Source organism: Sciurus vulgaris, assembly GCF_902686455.1.
Source record: "Sciurus vulgaris genome assembly, chromosome: 4".
NCBI classification, from domain to species: domain Eukaryota; kingdom Metazoa; phylum Chordata; class Mammalia; order Rodentia; family Sciuridae; genus Sciurus; species Sciurus vulgaris.
This window is the reverse complement of record NC_136464.1, coordinates 157867061-157886529: the sequence shown is the minus strand read 5'-3', so window position 1 is coordinate 157886529 and position 19469 is coordinate 157867061. Positions and strand designations below refer to the sequence as shown.

General features: G+C 32.3%; 1 protein-coding gene across 7 annotated transcripts in view; it reads left to right on the top strand.

Moving 5' to 3' along the window:
- Positions 1-19469, top strand: part of PDS5B (PDS5 cohesin associated factor B) — a 187838-nt gene that overhangs the window by 83594 nt on the left and 84775 nt on the right. For all 7 annotated transcript variants that reach the window (XM_079137255.1, XM_079137249.1, XM_079137253.1 and 4 more), the window contains 6 exons: positions 3422-3562; positions 5641-5756; positions 9022-9116; positions 15149-15294; positions 15534-15685; positions 16681-16794. In XM_079137255.1, coding sequence (XP_078993381.1) covers positions 3422-3562; positions 5641-5756; positions 9022-9116; positions 15149-15294; positions 15534-15685; positions 16681-16794 — 764 coding nt within the window. The remainder of the gene's footprint in view (positions 1-3421; positions 3563-5640; positions 5757-9021; positions 9117-15148; positions 15295-15533; positions 15686-16680; positions 16795-19469) is intronic.

The following is a 19469-nucleotide window of genomic DNA, read 5'->3' as shown; positions in this document are numbered from 1 at the left end:
TGCTGTTCTCACCTGTAGAAATATATAGGTTCCCTGAAACCCCCTACCTCACTAGTTTTTTGTTAAGCTCTTTATCAGAAGTTGGGGAACAGGGGCTAGTAAAGTGGTCCTATCATACTTTCAGTTATATACTTATTTGTGGTACTTTGTCCATTAATTTTGTGTGCTTCCCTGTCTTATTCCTTGCCTTATTTGAGGGTTAGTGAGGAAGTCATTGAGAAATGCTCTTCTCTTCCTGTTAAGTTTCTTTCTCACAAGACAAATTGAAGACAAAATTAGCACGTTAGAAATCAACTTAGAGACGAAATAGCCATTGTTCATTTATCTTTACAGTACAGAATTAGCAAGTAAGGAGTAAGATATGAAGTCAGTTATGATCCCACTTCTCTCTTTTTCCCTTGTTTTCACTGTCACACATATTGACACATTCAAGTTTATTCTTTATAAATAGTGATTCTTAGATATATGCTTAAGAAGCCTTACGGTGGGATTATGCCTGTAATCCCAGTGGCTCCAGAATGCTGAGGTAGGAGGATCACAAATTCAAAGCCAGCAACAGCAACTTGGCAAGGCCCTGAAAATCAAAAGGTCTGGGGATGAGGCTCAGTGGTTCAGCACTTCTGGATTCAGTCCCTGGTACCAAAATGAAACAATACAAAACTTAAGGGATCATTGTAGTTTATTGAGAGGGGATCTCAATCTTCTCATTGTAGAATATTGAGAGGGGATCTCAATATTCTTAGGCTATTCTAAAGGCTTGGGCTCATGAGTGATCTTCCTAACTCAGCTTCTGGAGTAGGTTGGACTACAGGTATGCACCTCTATGCCCAGCAGAATATTTTTAATAATAGAATTAGTTTTAATGTGGCAACCTAGGAAACTAAAAAGGTATACTTTTTAAAAAGGTAAAACATTATAAAAATAAAAAGTGCTTAAGTGACAACTCAAAAATTACCTATGTGGATTACTTCTTAGCAGTGTTACTATTTTTCACCAGATCTTTTTATTTAAAATTTTAGGATACAGCACAAAATTACTTTGTTAATTTACGTGCTACCAATTAAATTTCTTAATTTTTTTTTGTTGTTATAGATGGACAGAATGCCTTTATTTTATTTGTTTATTTTTATGTGGTGCTAAGGATTGAATCCAGTGCCTCACACATGCTAGGCAAGTGATCTGCAACTGAGCTAGGGACCCAGTCCCTAAATTTCTTAATACCACTGTCTCTTATATCCTTGTTAAAATAGATAAAATTTAGCCATGTAAATAAATCTAAGGTGGAATTTATTGCTGATTGTGCCTTCTTTCTTTAGGAGATAGTGCTATTAAGAAATTTGATTTGTAGTGTGTAAATTAGTTTATTTGCAAATGAAAGACTAATGATTTTTTGGAAGTTTCATTCAAATCTGTATCTGCCTTTACTTAATTTTTAAGCCCTTTGTGTCTTTTACTCATATCAGAATATATTATGTGTCATTTGTTTATTCATATATCAGATATGTATTGGCTACCCACTTAGTGTCAGACATGGTGTTAAGCTCTTTATACAGTGGAGAAGATCAACCTGGGCACTGCATTTTTGCAAACTATAGGTGTTCAGTGAATATTTTGGTGGAATTTGTAAGAAGTAAAAGCAGAGAATGATTTTTTTTTTTTTTTTTTTCAAGTAAGCTATTTCCAGACTAATAGAAGATGATGATGATTCGATTACTATGGTGGTCCAGATTGGAAAGGATTATTGTTTTTTATTAAGAAAAAGCAGATAGAAGGCATTTTATTTTACTTTTTTTTTTAAATGGGGGAAAATTTGTGAATAGAAGCAAGGAAAAAAAGCTACTTTGTTTTCAGTCTCAATGAGAACTTTTAATGCCATGAAGTTTCTTTTCTACAAAATTGATAAATAGGAAGGGCAAATAGGTTATTTTTAACCACCTCCCCACCTCCCCCCCAAAAAAAACCCATCAGATTTGTTCTTTTGTCCCTTTCTTGGCGTGGTAATCTGTATTGGTTCGTAGACCTAAACACTTCACTTAAAAATAATCTAAGAGCTAAAAGTAAGTGGATTAAATATAGAAATGTGAAATACTTGACTCTGCTTTCCATATAGAAAGCAAAAGCCTAAGCAAGCCAGGTTGTGTATTGATTGTTACACACACATCCAGGCAGCATGTGAGATGTAAAGAATCCATAACCACTCCTAACAAGACAAAGGAAACTTAAGAATCTGTGATTTTTCTTCAGTTTTTTAAATTTTTGGAAAATTTTCATTAAAAATGAATTTGGTCATTGTGTTATAAATTCTTACCCATTTCAGTAGTTATATGATGAATGATCTGAGTGCAGAAACTATTTAGAGCTTGTCGACTGTATATATGTGCTTTTATTTGGATTTTAATTAATATTGTAAACTTTGTACATATGTATACATTGTTTATCAGAATGTAAAAAAGAAAGGATTAAATGTTTTGCATTAAAAATATAAAACTGCATATTTAAAACACACAGTTGACTTCTATACAGGCATAAAAACACTCTTTGAGATGCTGTTATTTTCCATATGCTAAGGCGAACAAAGTGTGACCCTTTCCCTAAGGAATTTATCCAGTGAGGTGATGGGGATATTCTTATTAGGGTTCTCTAGAGAAACAGTCAAGAGGATGGGTGTATGTATATATGCTAAGCATGTATGAGAGGAAATTTACTAGGGGAGTTAGTTCATGCTATTAAGATGTCTGTCAAAGGTTGTCTGAAACCTGGATAACTAGAGAAGCTGATGGTTTATCTCAGTCCAAGGCAAAAAGCTAGAGAACCCAATGAGGGAGGAGGAATTTGCTAGTATAGGTCTTGGAGTCGTCTGAAGAACCTGAAGTTCTGAAGTCAGGGTCAGTAGAAAAAGGGTTTCCCAGCTCCAGGAGAGAATGAATTTGCCTTTCCTGTGTCCTTTGGTTGTATCTGGGTCCTAGTCAATTGGATGGTGCCCACCCACATTGAGGGCAATCTTCCCCACTAAATCCATGGATTTAGTCTTCTCTGGAAATACCTTGAAGACACACCCAATGGTTTACCAGCTATGCAGGTATCCCTTCATCCCATGAAGTTGACACTTGAACTGTCACAGACACAGTATAGGTAAGTATCAAGAATGAGGTACAAAATGTATTTGGAAGGTAGAGGTTTTTACTGAATATGTTTATTGACCAGTCAATACAAATATCTTTTATTGTATACAAGATGAATTCATGTTTTATTTTTTCATATAGCCTGTAATGGTTTCTCATTCACTGTTAGAAAATGTTTTGATAGGCCTAGTTTGAATTTGTTAAAAATAATAATGAATTTAAGTGAATAATAAGACTTTGGCAAATTCATTTTATCTTTGGTGTTTCTACTAATGGCACATTTTCTTTCTCCTCAAAAGTTTTTTAATCAGGTTCTGATGCTTGGGAAAACATCTATCAGTGATTTGTCAGAACATGTGTTTGACTTAATTTTGGAGCTCTACAATATTGATAGTCACTTGCTGCTCTCTGTTTTACCCCAGCTTGAGTTTAAATTAAAGGTAACTGTTGTAAAAATAATGTGATTCTGTCACCCAGGTTAGCAAAGAGCATTATTTATGGTTATTTACAGTAATTTTAACTGAATGTAACAAATGAAGTGTGTTTGTGTCTTGCCTGTTTGTGTATCTCTGAGGCCTGGTCATGGTATCTAGCAGATTGTAGCTACATGATTAGCAGGATGGTATTTTCTGGATTTATTCTAGATTTGGCTTGCTTTTGAGATCGCAGCTATACCTTGAGCTTTTGTTTTCAAAGCATTCATTTCGTAGAATTGATTTCTTGATTGGACCATAAAAAGTTTAGTTCATTATCCACATAATGGTAAATGTTTTCTCTTATTCATATTATTTTATAGTGGTTGAAAGTTTGTTTGCTTTTCACAGAGTACTGTGAAATCTTTGGTAACAAGTCCCTGTTGCCTTGACATTAAATTATGCTGAGTTTCATTTGCAGAATTGGGGAACACCCTTTTCTCCTTCTGATCATTACAAGAAAATTAAGTAAAGCTAATTATAATTAAACTTTGATGAATCCCAATGTACCACTCAGAAAAGTTCCTAAATGATTTCCATGTAGATTTCTTACTTCTAAAAAATTTGATTTGTTTCTTCCAAAACCAAAATAAAACAGTTCACATTGGTAGTATGAATACCCTAAATTACACATGAATAATTATTCTTGTTTTAGTCTGTAGTATATTTTTGATATTTTTCTCAAGTGAGACATTTGGTTAACTGGCCCCTCTGTCCCCTTTTTAATGTAGTGTGCAATTTTAGTTAGGCAGAGCAATCATACTTCTGATTATTTGTTGGTTTATCTGATTTTCTCTAGTAAATATAGAGTAAGTGCTATGTGTATTTTCCTACACACTATGAAAAATAAAAAATAAGGAAGTTATCATCCCTACTTTCAGCCAACTTAACATCTAGTATGGGAGGAAGAGGAAAAAAATCCATATCTAATAAGAGGCCAGATATTATAAGTGTCATAAGAGATACAAACAGCATACAATTGAAGCAAAGGAAACAGCATGCAGAAGCATATAGAGGTAGGAAGGTGCTGGGTGAATTTGTGGAACAGAAAAGAATTCTAGTTGAAAGGTAGCATAAAGTAAATTTAAACACTCCTGGATGCTTTACTTATAGAAGCTTAATAAACAAGTAGATTTCCAGGTGTTAAATCAGACCAGTTGAATCAGAATTTCTGAAAATAAAGTCCAGGCATCAGGTTTGTTTGTAAGTTTTAGAGGTGTTTCTAATGTACAGCCAGCACTGAGAAGTACTTATTTTGAGAAATAAAGAGATGAGTTAGGTCATATTGTGGAGGCTGTTGAATGCTAGGCTGAGTAAGGCATTGTTTTAAGAATTTTTTTTGTAGAATGCTCTCCATAGCACTTTGAATGTTAGTGCTCTTTGATAGACCTGATTGCCACACTTTATGTATTGCGATTTACTCATTGATTTAACCATTGTGTCATTTGTTGGTGATACTAAAATCCACAGTAAAATTGAGTTTTCATCCCCAGGGTGTCTGCATTATAGAATATAAACCAGAAATTTTAATTTTCACATATGTAAGACTTCATCATTATGCTATTAAACTTCATTTAGGAATCTGGTGTATGTTGCTTAACTACTTTCCTATTGGGAGACTTCAGCACATATTTATTTCTACAAAGAGCTAAGAAATAAAATCACACAGAGTTCTTTGTTTACTGTAGACCTGACCTCCACAGGTGTCCATTCTTAAAAACACAGACTTCTTGGTAGGTTTCAAGACTCCTTAGTAGGTTATTGAATGGAAGTAAACCTTAGTTGTAGGAGGGGACCCTAACATTATCAGACTTCTAAGACTGTGTTTTTATGTAGGGTGTACTACCTTAATGTAATTTGAGAAGATTAGTGCATTTATGATGAGTTTAATTTAATAAAAAGTGTAGTGAACATTTTTTATGCAAGGTTTTCGTTTGGAGTTCATGAAAGTTTTTCTGTGAATAGAAAGATAAGGGAAACCATGGGATAAGTCATGTTCTGAATATCTGCTTTATGATTTTAAAATTGGTTATGTTTTGTTGTAGAGCAATGATAATGAGGAACGACTCCAAGTTGTTAAACTACTAGCAAAAATGTTCGGGGCAAAGGATTCAGAGTTGGCTTCTCAAAACAAACCACTTTGGCAGTGCTACTTGGGCAGGTATATGAGTTTGGTTTCTTGGCTAAAAGTAAAGTATGTTGATATCTACTTAGATAGCTTTTTTTTTTTTTTTTTTTTTAAATTTCAGTTGTAGATGGACACAGTATCTTTATTTTATTTATTTGTTTGTGGTGCTGAGGATTGTGAGCCCAGTGTCTCACAAGTGCTAGGAAAGCACTCTACCACTGAACTACAACCCTAGCCCTAGATTGCTTTTTAAAAACACTTTACATTTAAGTTGTGTTTTCTGAAATCATTAAAATGAAGGGTTTTATATATTGAAAATTTGAAGGTTGATAATGTGGTATTTTAAAAATTTCTCTTTATCTTTTCATCTTATATTTTAAAAGCTAGCTCACATAATATTACAGCTATAAAATTAAAATATATAATTTCAAGGTAGTGATTAATTGCAGTCTGAAGATACCTCTGGGAGATACAGCCTCTTCACAAAAAGTTGTATTTAATTAGAATATTTGGAGATAATTGAAAGTACAAGGATATTAACAAAATGAATAAATGAATGACTTATATACATTTCTCTTCCTAACTTTTCTGTATTTCTTAATGATGGCCTAGCTTTCCTTGTGTCCCTTTATTGATTCATATAATACCTGAATTTGGTTGCAAGATTTTGAGTAAAAGTTTTTGTCACTTTCCTTTGTGAGAGATTCATTTTATTACCTTTTCTAAAGAGATCCCTGACCTTGAAAATATAAAAGCACTACAAATGCCCTGACTGAAACCATATTTTGACCTTGAAATTTTTATTGTCTCAAATTATTCTAACAACAAATTATGCGGTTAAGTCATAAATAAACAGGATTTAAAGGTTCTGATTCTGTTTTGTGTTGAAATATTTGCATTGGTATCACACCTTCCTTTCCATTTTAATAACAACTGTCAGTGATTTTTAAATAATCTTTTGGTCTAATTTTTCTTAATTTGTTAAATGAGGATATAAACTTGTGGAACAGTAAATTGGTTTCTTAGTTTTTATGTGTTTCAGTGATAATTTTAACAAGGAAGTTAATCCACTGTCACTTTGAGTTTGATTTCTGGACTTTTTTTTTTTTTAACTTTAAATGCAATGGAAAATTTTTGGACAGCAGGGCATAGTATTCTATCATTTTAAATTATGCAACTCAACTTCAAGTTCATTTTATTTAATTTTCTGAAACAAAAATACATTTTAAAATATAGTCATGCATTGCTTAAATGATAGGTACATTTTGAGAAATTATTAATATGTGATTTTTTTTGTGTGTGCATGACTATGTTAGATGGCTTTGACATGAGGTGATAGAAATTTTTCTGCATTACTACAGTGTTAAGGAACCATTTGTATATAGGGTCAGACATTGATTGAAGTGTTATATGGTACGTGGCTATATAGACATTTAGTATATTTTAAAATTAGGACTTGTGTTATCCAGACTTTATTTTAAAGGTTTTCAGGGGCCGGGGAGTCCTGTTTACATGTCACCTATTATAATTTTTTTTTTTTTTTTAGTATCAGTGACACAAAACACATACTATTAAATAGTACCAACTTTTGGGCTGGGGTGAAGCTCAGTAGTACAGAACTTGCCTAAGGTCTGGGTTTGCTTTCCAGCACAAAACACAACAAGAACACCACAGAACAACAACAGAAATAAATGAAAGAAACAAAACACCAATTTTTAGGAGCTGTTTTAGAAGATATTTCATTGTATTCATTTATAATGATTAAGAGCTGCTTTAGTTGAAAAAAGTATGAACAGAGTATATAGGATTTGATATTTGGATTCAGAACACTTAGGAAACTTGGAAACTTTACATGAACCAATAGTCTTAGATTTTAGTGCTTTCTGTTTTGAAGAGGGAGGCTGTACTTGACAGTAAAAAAAAATAATAATAAAAATAAGTTATGAGTAATTTGGTACTGATTTTGATGACTTTTTTTCTTCTTTGTATAAATGCTGATATTTCTTGTGGTATTGGGTGATACAAGATTTGGTAGCCTTTTGATTTTATAGACCTAAGATAATGAATAGAAAGTCATGATTTCATGATATGACACTAAAATTTTTTAAAGAAAATTATCATTTTGCATTTCCATGTTAACTAATGTATATAGATTTTGAACACCATTAGTGAAATTCAACAAAATATCATATGCTTCCCAATGGAACGCTATCTGTAAAGTAGTCTTGCTTAAAAAAAATTGAAACCCAATATGATTATATCTCTAGGTATAATTAGCTGTGTCTTAAGATTTAGGAGCCTGTTAATGGACATCAGAATGATAAAATTAGCAAAATCTAAACCATGAAAAAGTGTGTGTATATACACATACCCCATACCAGTTGCTCCAACAAACTATAAAAACTGGGAGAGGGAGAGGAAATATAAGATTCAGAGAGATTTACATGGCCTAACCAAAGGGATTTAATTTTTTATAGTTACATAAGTATTTATAGATACAGTATAAAAATTTGCTTTGCTATGATTGGAAATGTAGGAATTGTGATGTTTAATTGGATAGGAATAATTTTGGGGTATAGTTTAGAGTCAAGTGATGTAAAATACCAGGGGTTTAGTGAGATTTGCCATACATTTGTGAATGTCCTATATTTAAGAAAAAAAAAAAATACTTTGGGGAAAAGTTTTTTTCCTACATGGAATAGGATTTATATAACATTTCTCTGGGGAAAAAAAAAAAAAAAAAAAAACCACACCCACCACATGTACATTTACATCAACAGATATATTTGAAGGTTTTTTTTTTTTTTTTTTTTTTTTTTTTTTTTTTTGGTACTGGGGATTGAGCCCAGGGGTGTTTAACCACCGAGTCACATTTCCAACCCTTTTTCATATTTCTTATTTTTTATTTTGAGACAGGGTCTTGCTAAGTTGTTGAGGCTGGCCTTGAACTTGTGATTGTCCTGCCTCAGCCTCCTGAGTCTCTGGGATTACAAGTGTGCACCATCTGGCTGAAAGTACAATATTTATAGAAAAATTTTGTTGTTCCAATTCTTTTATCTGAGCCAAATGTTTATTGTTTAAATGCCTCTTTCAAGTTGCATAGCTCTCATAAGAGATTGTTCTAGTTGATTAATTGATATATAGTCAAAAAATTTGTTAAAATGGTCTGGCTTCATTTTGGATTTTCCTACATAAATTATTTTTTATTTAATTCAAGAAATAAATATAAATTGAGTAGATTAAATATGTCTGTTTCTCTTACTTATAAATACTACTGTGTGCCTTTATGTTTTATCAGGTTTAATGATATCCATGTACCAATCCGCCTGGAATGTGTGAAATTTGCTAGTCATTGTCTCATGAACCATCCTGATTTAGCAAAGGATTTAACAGGTACTATATACATGTAACAGCAAATATTCCTAGGTGCTCTTAAGTGCGTGGTGTGTGTGTGTGTGTGTGTGTGTACAGCCTTCACTTTTATAGGAGCAAAAAACTTGTTGTTTTGATAGTTGAAATTGTCTTATTTCAGTTCATCATCATGGAAGTTGTTCTGTGAAGCTAGAATCTTTATAGCATAGTTCCTGTGTGTACTAGAAACGTGTATAAAAAGTTACTGTCTTCATGAGTACCAGTTTCTTGTTAACAGACAGTTCCAAAAATTTTTTAAGAATTTGAACTGGTGTTGACTGAATAGATTGTTAAGATTAACTGATTTGTAATCTAATTTCACCATGCTAAATGGAGGTAGCTTTAAAAATCAGTGTGGCATAAGCCAGTTCAGAACTTTGCACTTTGTAGTAACGAGAATATCGTATCTATTACTGTTCTGTTCAATTTTTCTTAAAAATTGACTAGCCCAGAAGATTTAGATTAATTTAATAGCTACTTATGACTTATGTCTTTCTTATAGATATTAGCACTTGCTGTGTTTATGAGATTTAAAAAAGTATATAGTCAAAATGCCCTCACATACTGTTCTGCCTGCTTTTATAAAGCACAGCTACTGTACTGAATTTGGTCTTTATACTGTCCATGTTTTTGTAACTATCACATGTGTATCTTTCCATAAAGGATATGTATAGTATTGAATTTGTTTAAAACATTTCATTGAAATGTTATTTGAATTTGATGGAGTTGAACTTGCTTATTGTGTGGTTTCTTTTTCCTTCTTTCTTTTTGTATTTATTTCTCTTTTCTATTGGATGGATTTTCTTTGTTCTCCTTTTCCATTTCTTTTCTGTGTGTTCCAAAGTAAACACTCTTTTTGGTGTTTTGAGTGCATTATTGGTAATGAAGTCTAAAATTAACCAGAACTCTAGCTTTTTTTCCTGAGCAGTCACAGACCCTTAAAAGCTTTAACTTTATTAATCTCCCATCTTTCTCACTCTTTCAGTTATTTATTTTTTAAAGAACTTCCCAATTTGTAGTACATTTTAACTGTATATTTTTTTTTTTTTACAATCTTCCTTACCATTGCTTTTCAAATCTTAATTACTACTTCTGAGTTTCTTCTGATAATGAAAATCACAAACTATATTCATTTGTAGCTTTTTTAAAACAAAACTTGTCATAATAATGATTTCACTTATATTAAATTATTATCAATCATATCTAAAGAAGCGGGTATTTTTACCAGTTTTATCCTTTTCTGAGAAGACATCTCATTTTAGAGCTCTCTGTCTTCCTTTTCAATCTGCATTGCTTATATAGTTAGCTGCTTCTATATAGCATTGATACTGGAATCAAACATTCTTTCTCCCTTCTTTGTCCTTCTCCCCTTTTCTCCTCTCCTCCCTTTTTCCTCTCTCCCTCCCTTCCTTCCTGTCTTTCCCTGTATCCCTTTGCCTGCACGTCTGTCTGTCTGTTTCACCCTCCTCTCTCCTCATGCTCTTTCCTCCTTTTTTGCCTCTGGATATTTCTTTTCTTTTCTTTTTTTTTTTTTGTAGCATTCTTTTCTTGTGTTATTGAATGCAGTATTTTCTGAGACCATTGAGACCATGAATGTTAGTTTTTTGGGGGAATTTTCTTTTCTCTACAGAATGTCTGTTTTTAGTAACTTGTTCTTGTCACCTTTTGTTTGTTGCTTTTGTGTCTATTTTCCTTGTTACGAACATTTCCTCAAAATGCTTGGTAATTTGAAGCTGTCTGTTTAATGGGGCAGGAATGTGACTAAATGAAAAGCCATTTGGAAAGTTCTGAGAATGTGAATGGATCTCTCAACTCTGAACTTTAGGGTGATAAGGGTGAGTTATTTGTTGGAAGACCCTTAGTTTAGATATTTCTAGTTCAGTGGAGTTGGATTCCCATGGAAGAATATCCTTTCTGGAAGTCTAGTTGCTAGTGTCTGTGGGAAAAGGACAGTGGGATTTCTGCATTCACATTTCTGGTCTCTTATTTACTTAATCATCTTTTAGGTTATGGTGTGTGTCCATGCCCTAAACTGTGTTTGGTGTTCCCCAGGTTAGAGATTCTCTGATTTGTACTATTTGTTAATTTTGAAATGGCATAGGGATAATCATCTAGATGGGTGGTTGTATTTTCTCAGTTTTCATCCAGGTGTCCCTCCTTCCTTCTTCTCCTTTGCCTTAAGCTCCAGAAGTACTTGTATAGTTTCTGTGCCTTTTATATAATGTGTAATACATGAATTGGTTTACCAATTTCCCCTTTGCTGCTTATGATTTTGTTTTCTTGGAAATCTGAAGTTAGTTATATTTGTCTATCTACTTTCCAAAGTCTAGTTTTTTCCCTCTGTTGTGTCTCACTTGTTCATACCATTTTTAAAGATTTTTTTTCTTGAAACTAGGTTTGGCTTATCTCCAAAATAATTTTTTATTTGTTCTTTCTAATATACATTACTGTAGAGTGTATTTTTTAAAAAAATATATATTTTTTAGTTGTAGGTGGACACAGTACCTTTATTTTTATGTGGTGCTGAAGATCAAACCCAGGACCTCACAGGTACTAGGCGAGCACTCTGCCACTGAGCTACAATCCCAGCCTATTAGAGTATATTTTTATATATTATACATACTTGGTATATAACTTATTCTAATTATGGCCCCATTCTTGTGGTTGTACATGATTTGGAGTTTCATTGGTGGTCCAAAATATATTATTTATCTTTAAGAAGCTTAAAGAATTTGAAATAATTCACTGAAAATTATTCATATTCTCTTAAAATCTAAAAATTTATTTGTGATATCAAAATGATACTTATAATTCATTATACTTTATTAAACTACATTCTTCATTGTTTTATTTTTATGCTTTTTAGATTTTGAGTTTTCTCACTTAAGTATTTATATAGTGTTTGTCATTTATTTCACTTATTTGACTATAACCAGACCTTAGCGTTTTTTTTTTTCTTTCTTTTTTAAACTTGTAGCAGTTTGTATCTAGTCAAATTATACATGACTACATATAACTTCTTTTTTTTTGAATTTGCTGTCATTTTAGGTCACATGGGGTGTAAAGGATTTACACAGAGCAGGAAAGAGGTAGTGCTGGGAATTTACCTACAGTGTTTATTGTTCATTCTCCCATATTTATTTATTTGTTTATTGTTTATTCATCCCATATTGGCCTTTTCTCTTTCCTGGTGACCTTAGATATAGAGTCTTCTTGATTTTTTTTCCCTTGAACTTTTATTTATTTACTTTTTATTGATTCTTTTTAGATACACATGAAAAGACTATATATAGAATCTGTTTTGATAAAATTATGCATGCATATTATATCTTATTCTAATTAGTACCCCATTCTTGTGGATGTACATGATGTTGGGATTTGCTTAGTTTTTTTTTTTTCATACATTCTTCTTCCCTTTTAAATACTATCCCTTTACTGTAGATGAGGGCTCTATTCTACTTATTTATATCATTTTATAGAAGATTCTGTCTTATTTCTTTCTTCCCTACCTAAAATGTGGTAGCAGATCTATTGAGATTTTCCATGCTGGAGAGAGTGATAAAACTTTAATAAGAGTAAGAAAATAATCCTTTCTTTTTTTTGGGAAGGGGAAGGCTTTCATTTTTGTAAGTTCCTATCAGATATTAAATTATTTTCTTTTAACCTTACCATCCCTAATATTTTCAGTTCCATGGCCTTCATTCCTGACGGGTACTGTCATCTCACTTTTTGCATATGAACCTTGTGCTATAGTGGTTCTCAACCCCTGCAGACCAGGTGCTTCCCTTTTAACCAAATAATTTATAATCCTTCTTTTGATGTCCTTAAATAAAATTTGTAAAGTAATCTACTTAATATAATTAAAAAATTATGTCCAAAAGTAATATGTAGTTAGGGAGAGAAGGGACAGTAGGAAAATGGGCAGGAAGGCTGTGTGCTGAATGGGTCTTGGCCATTCAGGGCAATGTGTCTCCTTTGTTTTGCTTTAGCCTATACATGACAATCAACCTTGACTACCTCAGGCTATTATTACCTGTAATTCTTTAGATAACTCTCTTACTTTTCTGCATGTAAAACCTCATAGCAATTTACATGCTTTGTGTTAGTTGATGCACAGGACTAGAACAAGGAGGTGCATTATAGATGCTTATGTTATCTGAGGGACACCAGATGTTCTGGATTTTGTGAATCTAAAGAAAGATTATTTAGCTTTTAATATCTTAATAATTTAGATAGGTTCCCTTTGGAATTTAGAATGCAGGGCTAAGAGAGGAGAGGTCCAAGGACAGTTCTCAAGGGGTAAGCCACTGTTAACATTTATACAAATTTTCTGGCACTCCTTGCATTCAGCCAAAGTCGTCATCTCTCTTCTCTTTAGGTCCCTGCAGTTTCTAAATATTTCCTGGGTTCTGTTTTAAAAGTGAATTTGTTTAATGTTTTCTTTCTTATTTGGATTTCATCCTTTTCCTTTTCTTGTGGCGTTTACCTGTGTTGGATCTGTCAAAATTTCGTTGACAGATCCTCTCTTACTATGATCTCTTCTTATTATTTTTCTCCTTTAACCATTTCAGTAGAGTTTCAGGAATGAGTAGAAATAAATGTGTTATACACACAGATTTATCTTCTTTTGCTGACAATAATTGTGAGATTCATTCTTGGGTCTTTAGCCAAATTTTGAGGGACACAGACATACTGTGAAGAATATTAGTAGATGTTTTGTCTTGCTATATATAATTGAGAATTTGTTTTCTTCTCCATTATCACTTCCTCCTCTCACTTTATGTCTTTGAATTAATAACTTTTGTGTATACTTGTTTAACGTGAATGACTAGTTTTAGAGAAGTTGGGATGCGTCTTAAAATTGATGGTGTGTCATTGGGTTTTTTTCTAAGTGATACATAAAATAGTATGTAATGCTTTTGAAGTCCAGGGAAGTATGTAAGTCCTATATGTATCTTGGTGAGAATAGGAACTTGAGATCTTCTAACATATTCATTTGAAATCATAGTACTAAATTTACTGAGCTAAGACAACATTTGCTTTTCTTTAGAAGTTTTTTCTAGCAACACGTGGTCGTTCTCACTTTTACAATAGATTCTATTAGTAGAGAATGTGCAAAGTGGAGGGGTTTTGACATGGGCAGTGATGTCACTGAGTGTTGTGTGTATGGGTGCTTGATTTAAATGTTATGTGTATGGCTGCTTGAATCATAATTGCTTGGTAAACTATTCCTTTTAGAGAAATAAATCTACTTACAATCATAAGCACTGTTTGTGTACAGGCAAGGCTATTTTTATTAATCCAAACAATCAAATTTTCTGTCTCATAAAGATGAATAATATTTTGTTTAATTTGTGTTTACTTTTAGTACCCTAAAGCCTAAGATTTCATTACTGAAGTATGTTAAATTTGTTTTCTAGTTTACTCGTTGGCACGTGTGAGCTCCATGTTTTTGACTCACAGTTGTGAAATCTGATTTATATCTTTCCTTTGACTTTTCTTGTTCATTAGTAGAATTGCCTTAAGATCTTTCTTATCCTGTTTCTTGGCAGCCAGTATCTCAATTTTATTCTTTCAGTCACCTTATTTAGGGTTTTCCTAGTTGTAGGAAAGTAATTCAAATACTCCAGCCTTTTCCCAGTAGCACCACCTGACTTGAGTATTTTATCCATTCATATGGAAAACAAAAACGAAATGTTTAACATTGATACAATTTTGTTCATTTTTATGATTTGCTTTATTAATGAAGTTAGGAACTACTTCTGCTTCCTTGCCCAACAAATGAGGAGGGTGATTTTTTAATGTTCAGTTGCATATAACCACTATAGTTTGAAGGGCTGACATTTCTCCCCTTCCTTTCTCTTCCTTTATCTGACTCCTGACTTTCTTGAAATATTGAACCTTCTATTTAGGTTTTGTTTTTGCTGTGGTTTATTTTCAAAGGTCTTCTGTGATCTTTTAAAACATTTTAATTGTTAAAGTTTCCATTTTAATCAAAGAATCTTGTCTTTCAGAATATCTTAAAGTGAGGTCACATGACCCTGAGGAAGCTATTAGACATGATGTTATTGTGTCTATAGTTACAGCTGCTAAAAAGGATATTCTTCTGGTCAATGATCACTTACTTAATTTTGTGAGAGAGCGAACATTAGATAAACGGGTAAGTAGGAATAAATAATAATTAGTATGGTTTTATTTTTAATATTTGAAGCAATAGTATTCCTTTGAAAATACTGAGTTTTTTCACAAATATAGTTATAAATTGATATTCAGTATCTGAGGCTTGAAGGAAATATATAAAGTGAAGGAAATGAAAAACTAGCAAATTGCACTTTACTGAGTTTGTATAATAGAAGCATTTTTACATTATAAAGATAACTTTTTTGTTTTTATTTTAAGTGGAGAGTACGCAAAGAAGCCATGATGGGACTGGCTCAAATTTATAAGAAGTATGCTTTACAATCAGCAGCTGGAAAAGATGCTGCAAAACAGATATCGTGGATCAAGGACAAATTGCTACATATATATTACCAAAATAGTATTGATGATCGGTAAGGACACTATATATGTATATTTGATGATTTTGGGAATCATAATTTCTTGCTCTCTTGCTTTATACAAATTATTTTGTTTATAACTTTAAATTCCCTCCTTAGTTTTTACTGTAGGATAAGTGAAGTGAATAGTTCCTTTTCCACCTAAGCCACAAATGAAGCAGTAATGTACATATAACTTTAGGGATGGGTACAGTTTTTATGCTCATTTTTATGCACTATTTTTGAACAGAGTTAAATCTAAAAGTAGGAACGTATCTAGTTATAATTTAATTCATAATTGTATTATAGGGATTCTCAGTTTTTTCAAATGGAATTGAAATAAAAATAAACTGGATTAAGGGCATTTTAAATAAAACCAATTCCTAGTCAAGCCTAATATAGTTTTTTATCAATTTGTTTAAAAATACATTGTCTGCCTAAGGGTAGCTCTTATATGTATCTCATTCCTTTAGTGGGTAATAAAGCCACAAATTCTGTTTATAGTCTGAATTGACAGGTTATTAGTGGGATCTAAATGATTATGTCTGTAGCAGGTCAGAGTGAGAAAAGAATAGATTGTGTTAAAATTTGAAGATTTGTAGGAACTAGAACCTGAGGTCTTGGGTTCTAAGAAATTTATTTTTATAAAAGTAGTTTTTAGATTTTTTGAGTGGGTGGTCTTAGTGTATAGAATTTGCATTATGATTTGTTAGGACATTTTCTTTCTTTGTTTTTTTTTTTTTTTTTTTAAGGTAGTATCTCTTCTGGCCCTCTCCATGCAGTCAGTGGTGGTGGTGGGGAAACAGCTGACAGCAACAGCTCTAGGCTAATGAAGGAAGTCAGAGAGATAGGACTTTTTGAGTACTTTTAACTAGGCTGTTTTTCACAATGATCACTTTGAAAAGTGAGGAATTTCTTTAATATGTATTCATTATATGTTTTGGAATTTTATATACAAATTTAGTACATTTAAAAAGAGTCAACATGGTCCCTTTTTTGTTCCTTTATAGATTACTTGTTGAACGAATCTTTGCTCAATACATGGTTCCCCACAATCTGGAAACTACAGAACGGATGAAGTGCTTGTATTACTTATATGCCACACTGGATTTAAATGCTGTGAAGTATGTCTCAAATGTCACACTCTTCATCTTTTGCACTATTGGATTTTATGGAAAAGAAACCACAAATAGTTGTGTTTGAAAATGTAAACTGTGTAATGTAAACATTGTTTAAAGGGTCAAGACACAATAAAATACTTGATTATTTTTTTAAAAAAGTTTTGTCAAAATGACATTAAACAATTTAAAGCAATTAAAAAGTAGAGCTAACTGACTTGGAATCTTTTAGGATTTGATTTTTTTCTCTTAGGATTTTCATATTGTCAGTGTCTCGAGGAATGTGTTATACCTATTTTTTAAAAAATTTTCCTGAAGGGGTTAGAAAGGTCCATATTATGAAAATATTGCCATCTTACTCTCATGTGGTACTCATTTAAATTATGATCTAAAGCAGTAGGTCACAAATTTTTGTGCTGCATACCCTCAACACAGTATTACAGTTTAGTATAAGGGTAAGCACAAATTGTGTGTGTGTGTGTGTGTGTGTGTCTTTATTTATTTTCTTGCCATCTTGGGGATTGAACCCAGGGACATTTAACTACTGAGCTATATACCCAGCCTTTTTTATTTTATTATGAATCAGGTTCTCATTAAATTCCTAAGGGTGACCTGCCACTTGCATTCCTCCTGCCTCAGCTTCTACATTTGTTGGAATTATAGATGTGTATAACCATGCCCAAATACAAATGTATTTTTATGATCACATTTTATTCAAAAGTACCTTTGGATGTCTGGGTAGTGAGTTAGCATTTGAGGCATGGACGACACATTGCTAATCTAATCGAATCATATTAAGGATTAGGAATTTGAGGTCTAGGGATTTACTGTACATCTTAGAAAGTATAGAGCCACAGTAGTTCAGCAGTATTATAGCTTTAAGAATTAACGTGTTCAGAAATTGGAGTTTGAAGGAGCTATATATAATTTTCATTTGTACTTCTGCTTAATGGGACTTATGATTTCATTTCCTCTTTGGTAAAAAATATACATTCCTGATACTTTATACAGAATTGTACATTTCTTGATACCCATTGTATTTTAGGCACTGAAGTATGTGTTGCTTTTGGCTAGTTTTACATTATAATGGAAAAGTAGTTGCAAAAGACACCCTGTGACCCATAAAGCTTAAAATATTTACTATCTGACCTTTTATAGGGAGTTAAAAACAAACAAACCCTAGCCACCCTCCAGTTCAAGTAGTATTTTTCTGATTTTACATATGGTGAACTGAATCACACAGAAATCAATTAACTTGGGCTGGGGTTGTAGCTCAGTGGTAGAGCACTTGCCTCGCACATGGAAGGCACTGGGTTCATCCTCAGCACCAAGATAAAGTAAAGTAAAGGTATTGTGTCCGTCTACAACTAAAAAAATATGTATTTAAAAAAAAAAAAGAAATCAGTTAACTTGCATAAAGTCGAACAAGTTTTAGTAAGAGAGAGAACCGTTGTTTCAAAATCAGTTCTACTTGGTTCCAAAAGTCATTTTTTCCTTACTGTATGTAGTAAAATATACTAACTATATTTAATTTTTTTTATGTTGTATTTTTCTCTGCAGTTGGAATGCATCTTAAAATTGTCACTTGTCACAGTTTAATTGGTGATTCTTTTCTTTGTGGTACAATTTATAGCCTCTTAGATTGGATGAGATTTGGCATATATATCCTGTGAAACAGTCTTCTTATTGGAAATCACAGTATATCTTGACTTCTTGGCTTAACTCAAGTATCATTCAGAAGTAAAAATTACGTGAAGATGCTTCTAAACAAAAATTGAGAATTTGCTACTCAAGATTTTATGTGAAAAAAATTAAAGAATTGTTTTTTTTTTCATGAGAAGAAAGGATGGTATGCAAGAAGCAACAAAAATTTTCAAATATGTTTGCAAATCTAAATAAAGGATTGTGAAAAACAATAAGGTTTTTCTTTGTAAGGAATGATGGTATAGATTTAAAAGTAGCATCTAGGCTGATATTTAATCAGCATACTCTCTGCAATTAATTACATATGAACTCTCAAGTGTCCCTAGAACTCTCCCTCCCATAGTCTTGTGCCTAGTTACAGAAGGAGGGTCTCCAGGACATTGTTCCACTGTCCACTGTTCTGGTTGGTTGGTGCCAAGAGTTTGTGAAAAATTTTGGACCCTATTAAATATAAAATATGTAAGATAATAGGTAAGTAATATGCACTGAAAAGTGTTTTGAGTAAGAGCAGACATGTCAACTAATTAGACCATATGTCAGGTACGCATTTTAGGAATTTAAGTTACCCTTAAAAGAACAGAATTAGAGTAGAGGGCTTCCAGATCCAGGGAGTAAAAAATTAATAAAAACTTAATACCAGAAATAGAAAATAAGAAAAGTAATTGTAAGTAGAAATGCAAATTAAAAATAGTACTTATAAAACTAAACATATCAGATATTACTCATAAATGACAAATATATTTGATTGAATTTAAGTAAAACTCTCATTTACAAGAGACATTCTAAAAAATAATGCCACTGAAAAGTTGAAAGTAAATTTCACTTTAGACCAATACTTGAAAAGACTTTGATTCTCCAAAAATAGTTGGTGAATAAATGGATATAACTATTCAAGTTAGGTATATATCATTTTATTCTCACCGACGTTGGAGTTAACTGATCAACAGTGATACTTGCCAAAATTTTAATACTTACCT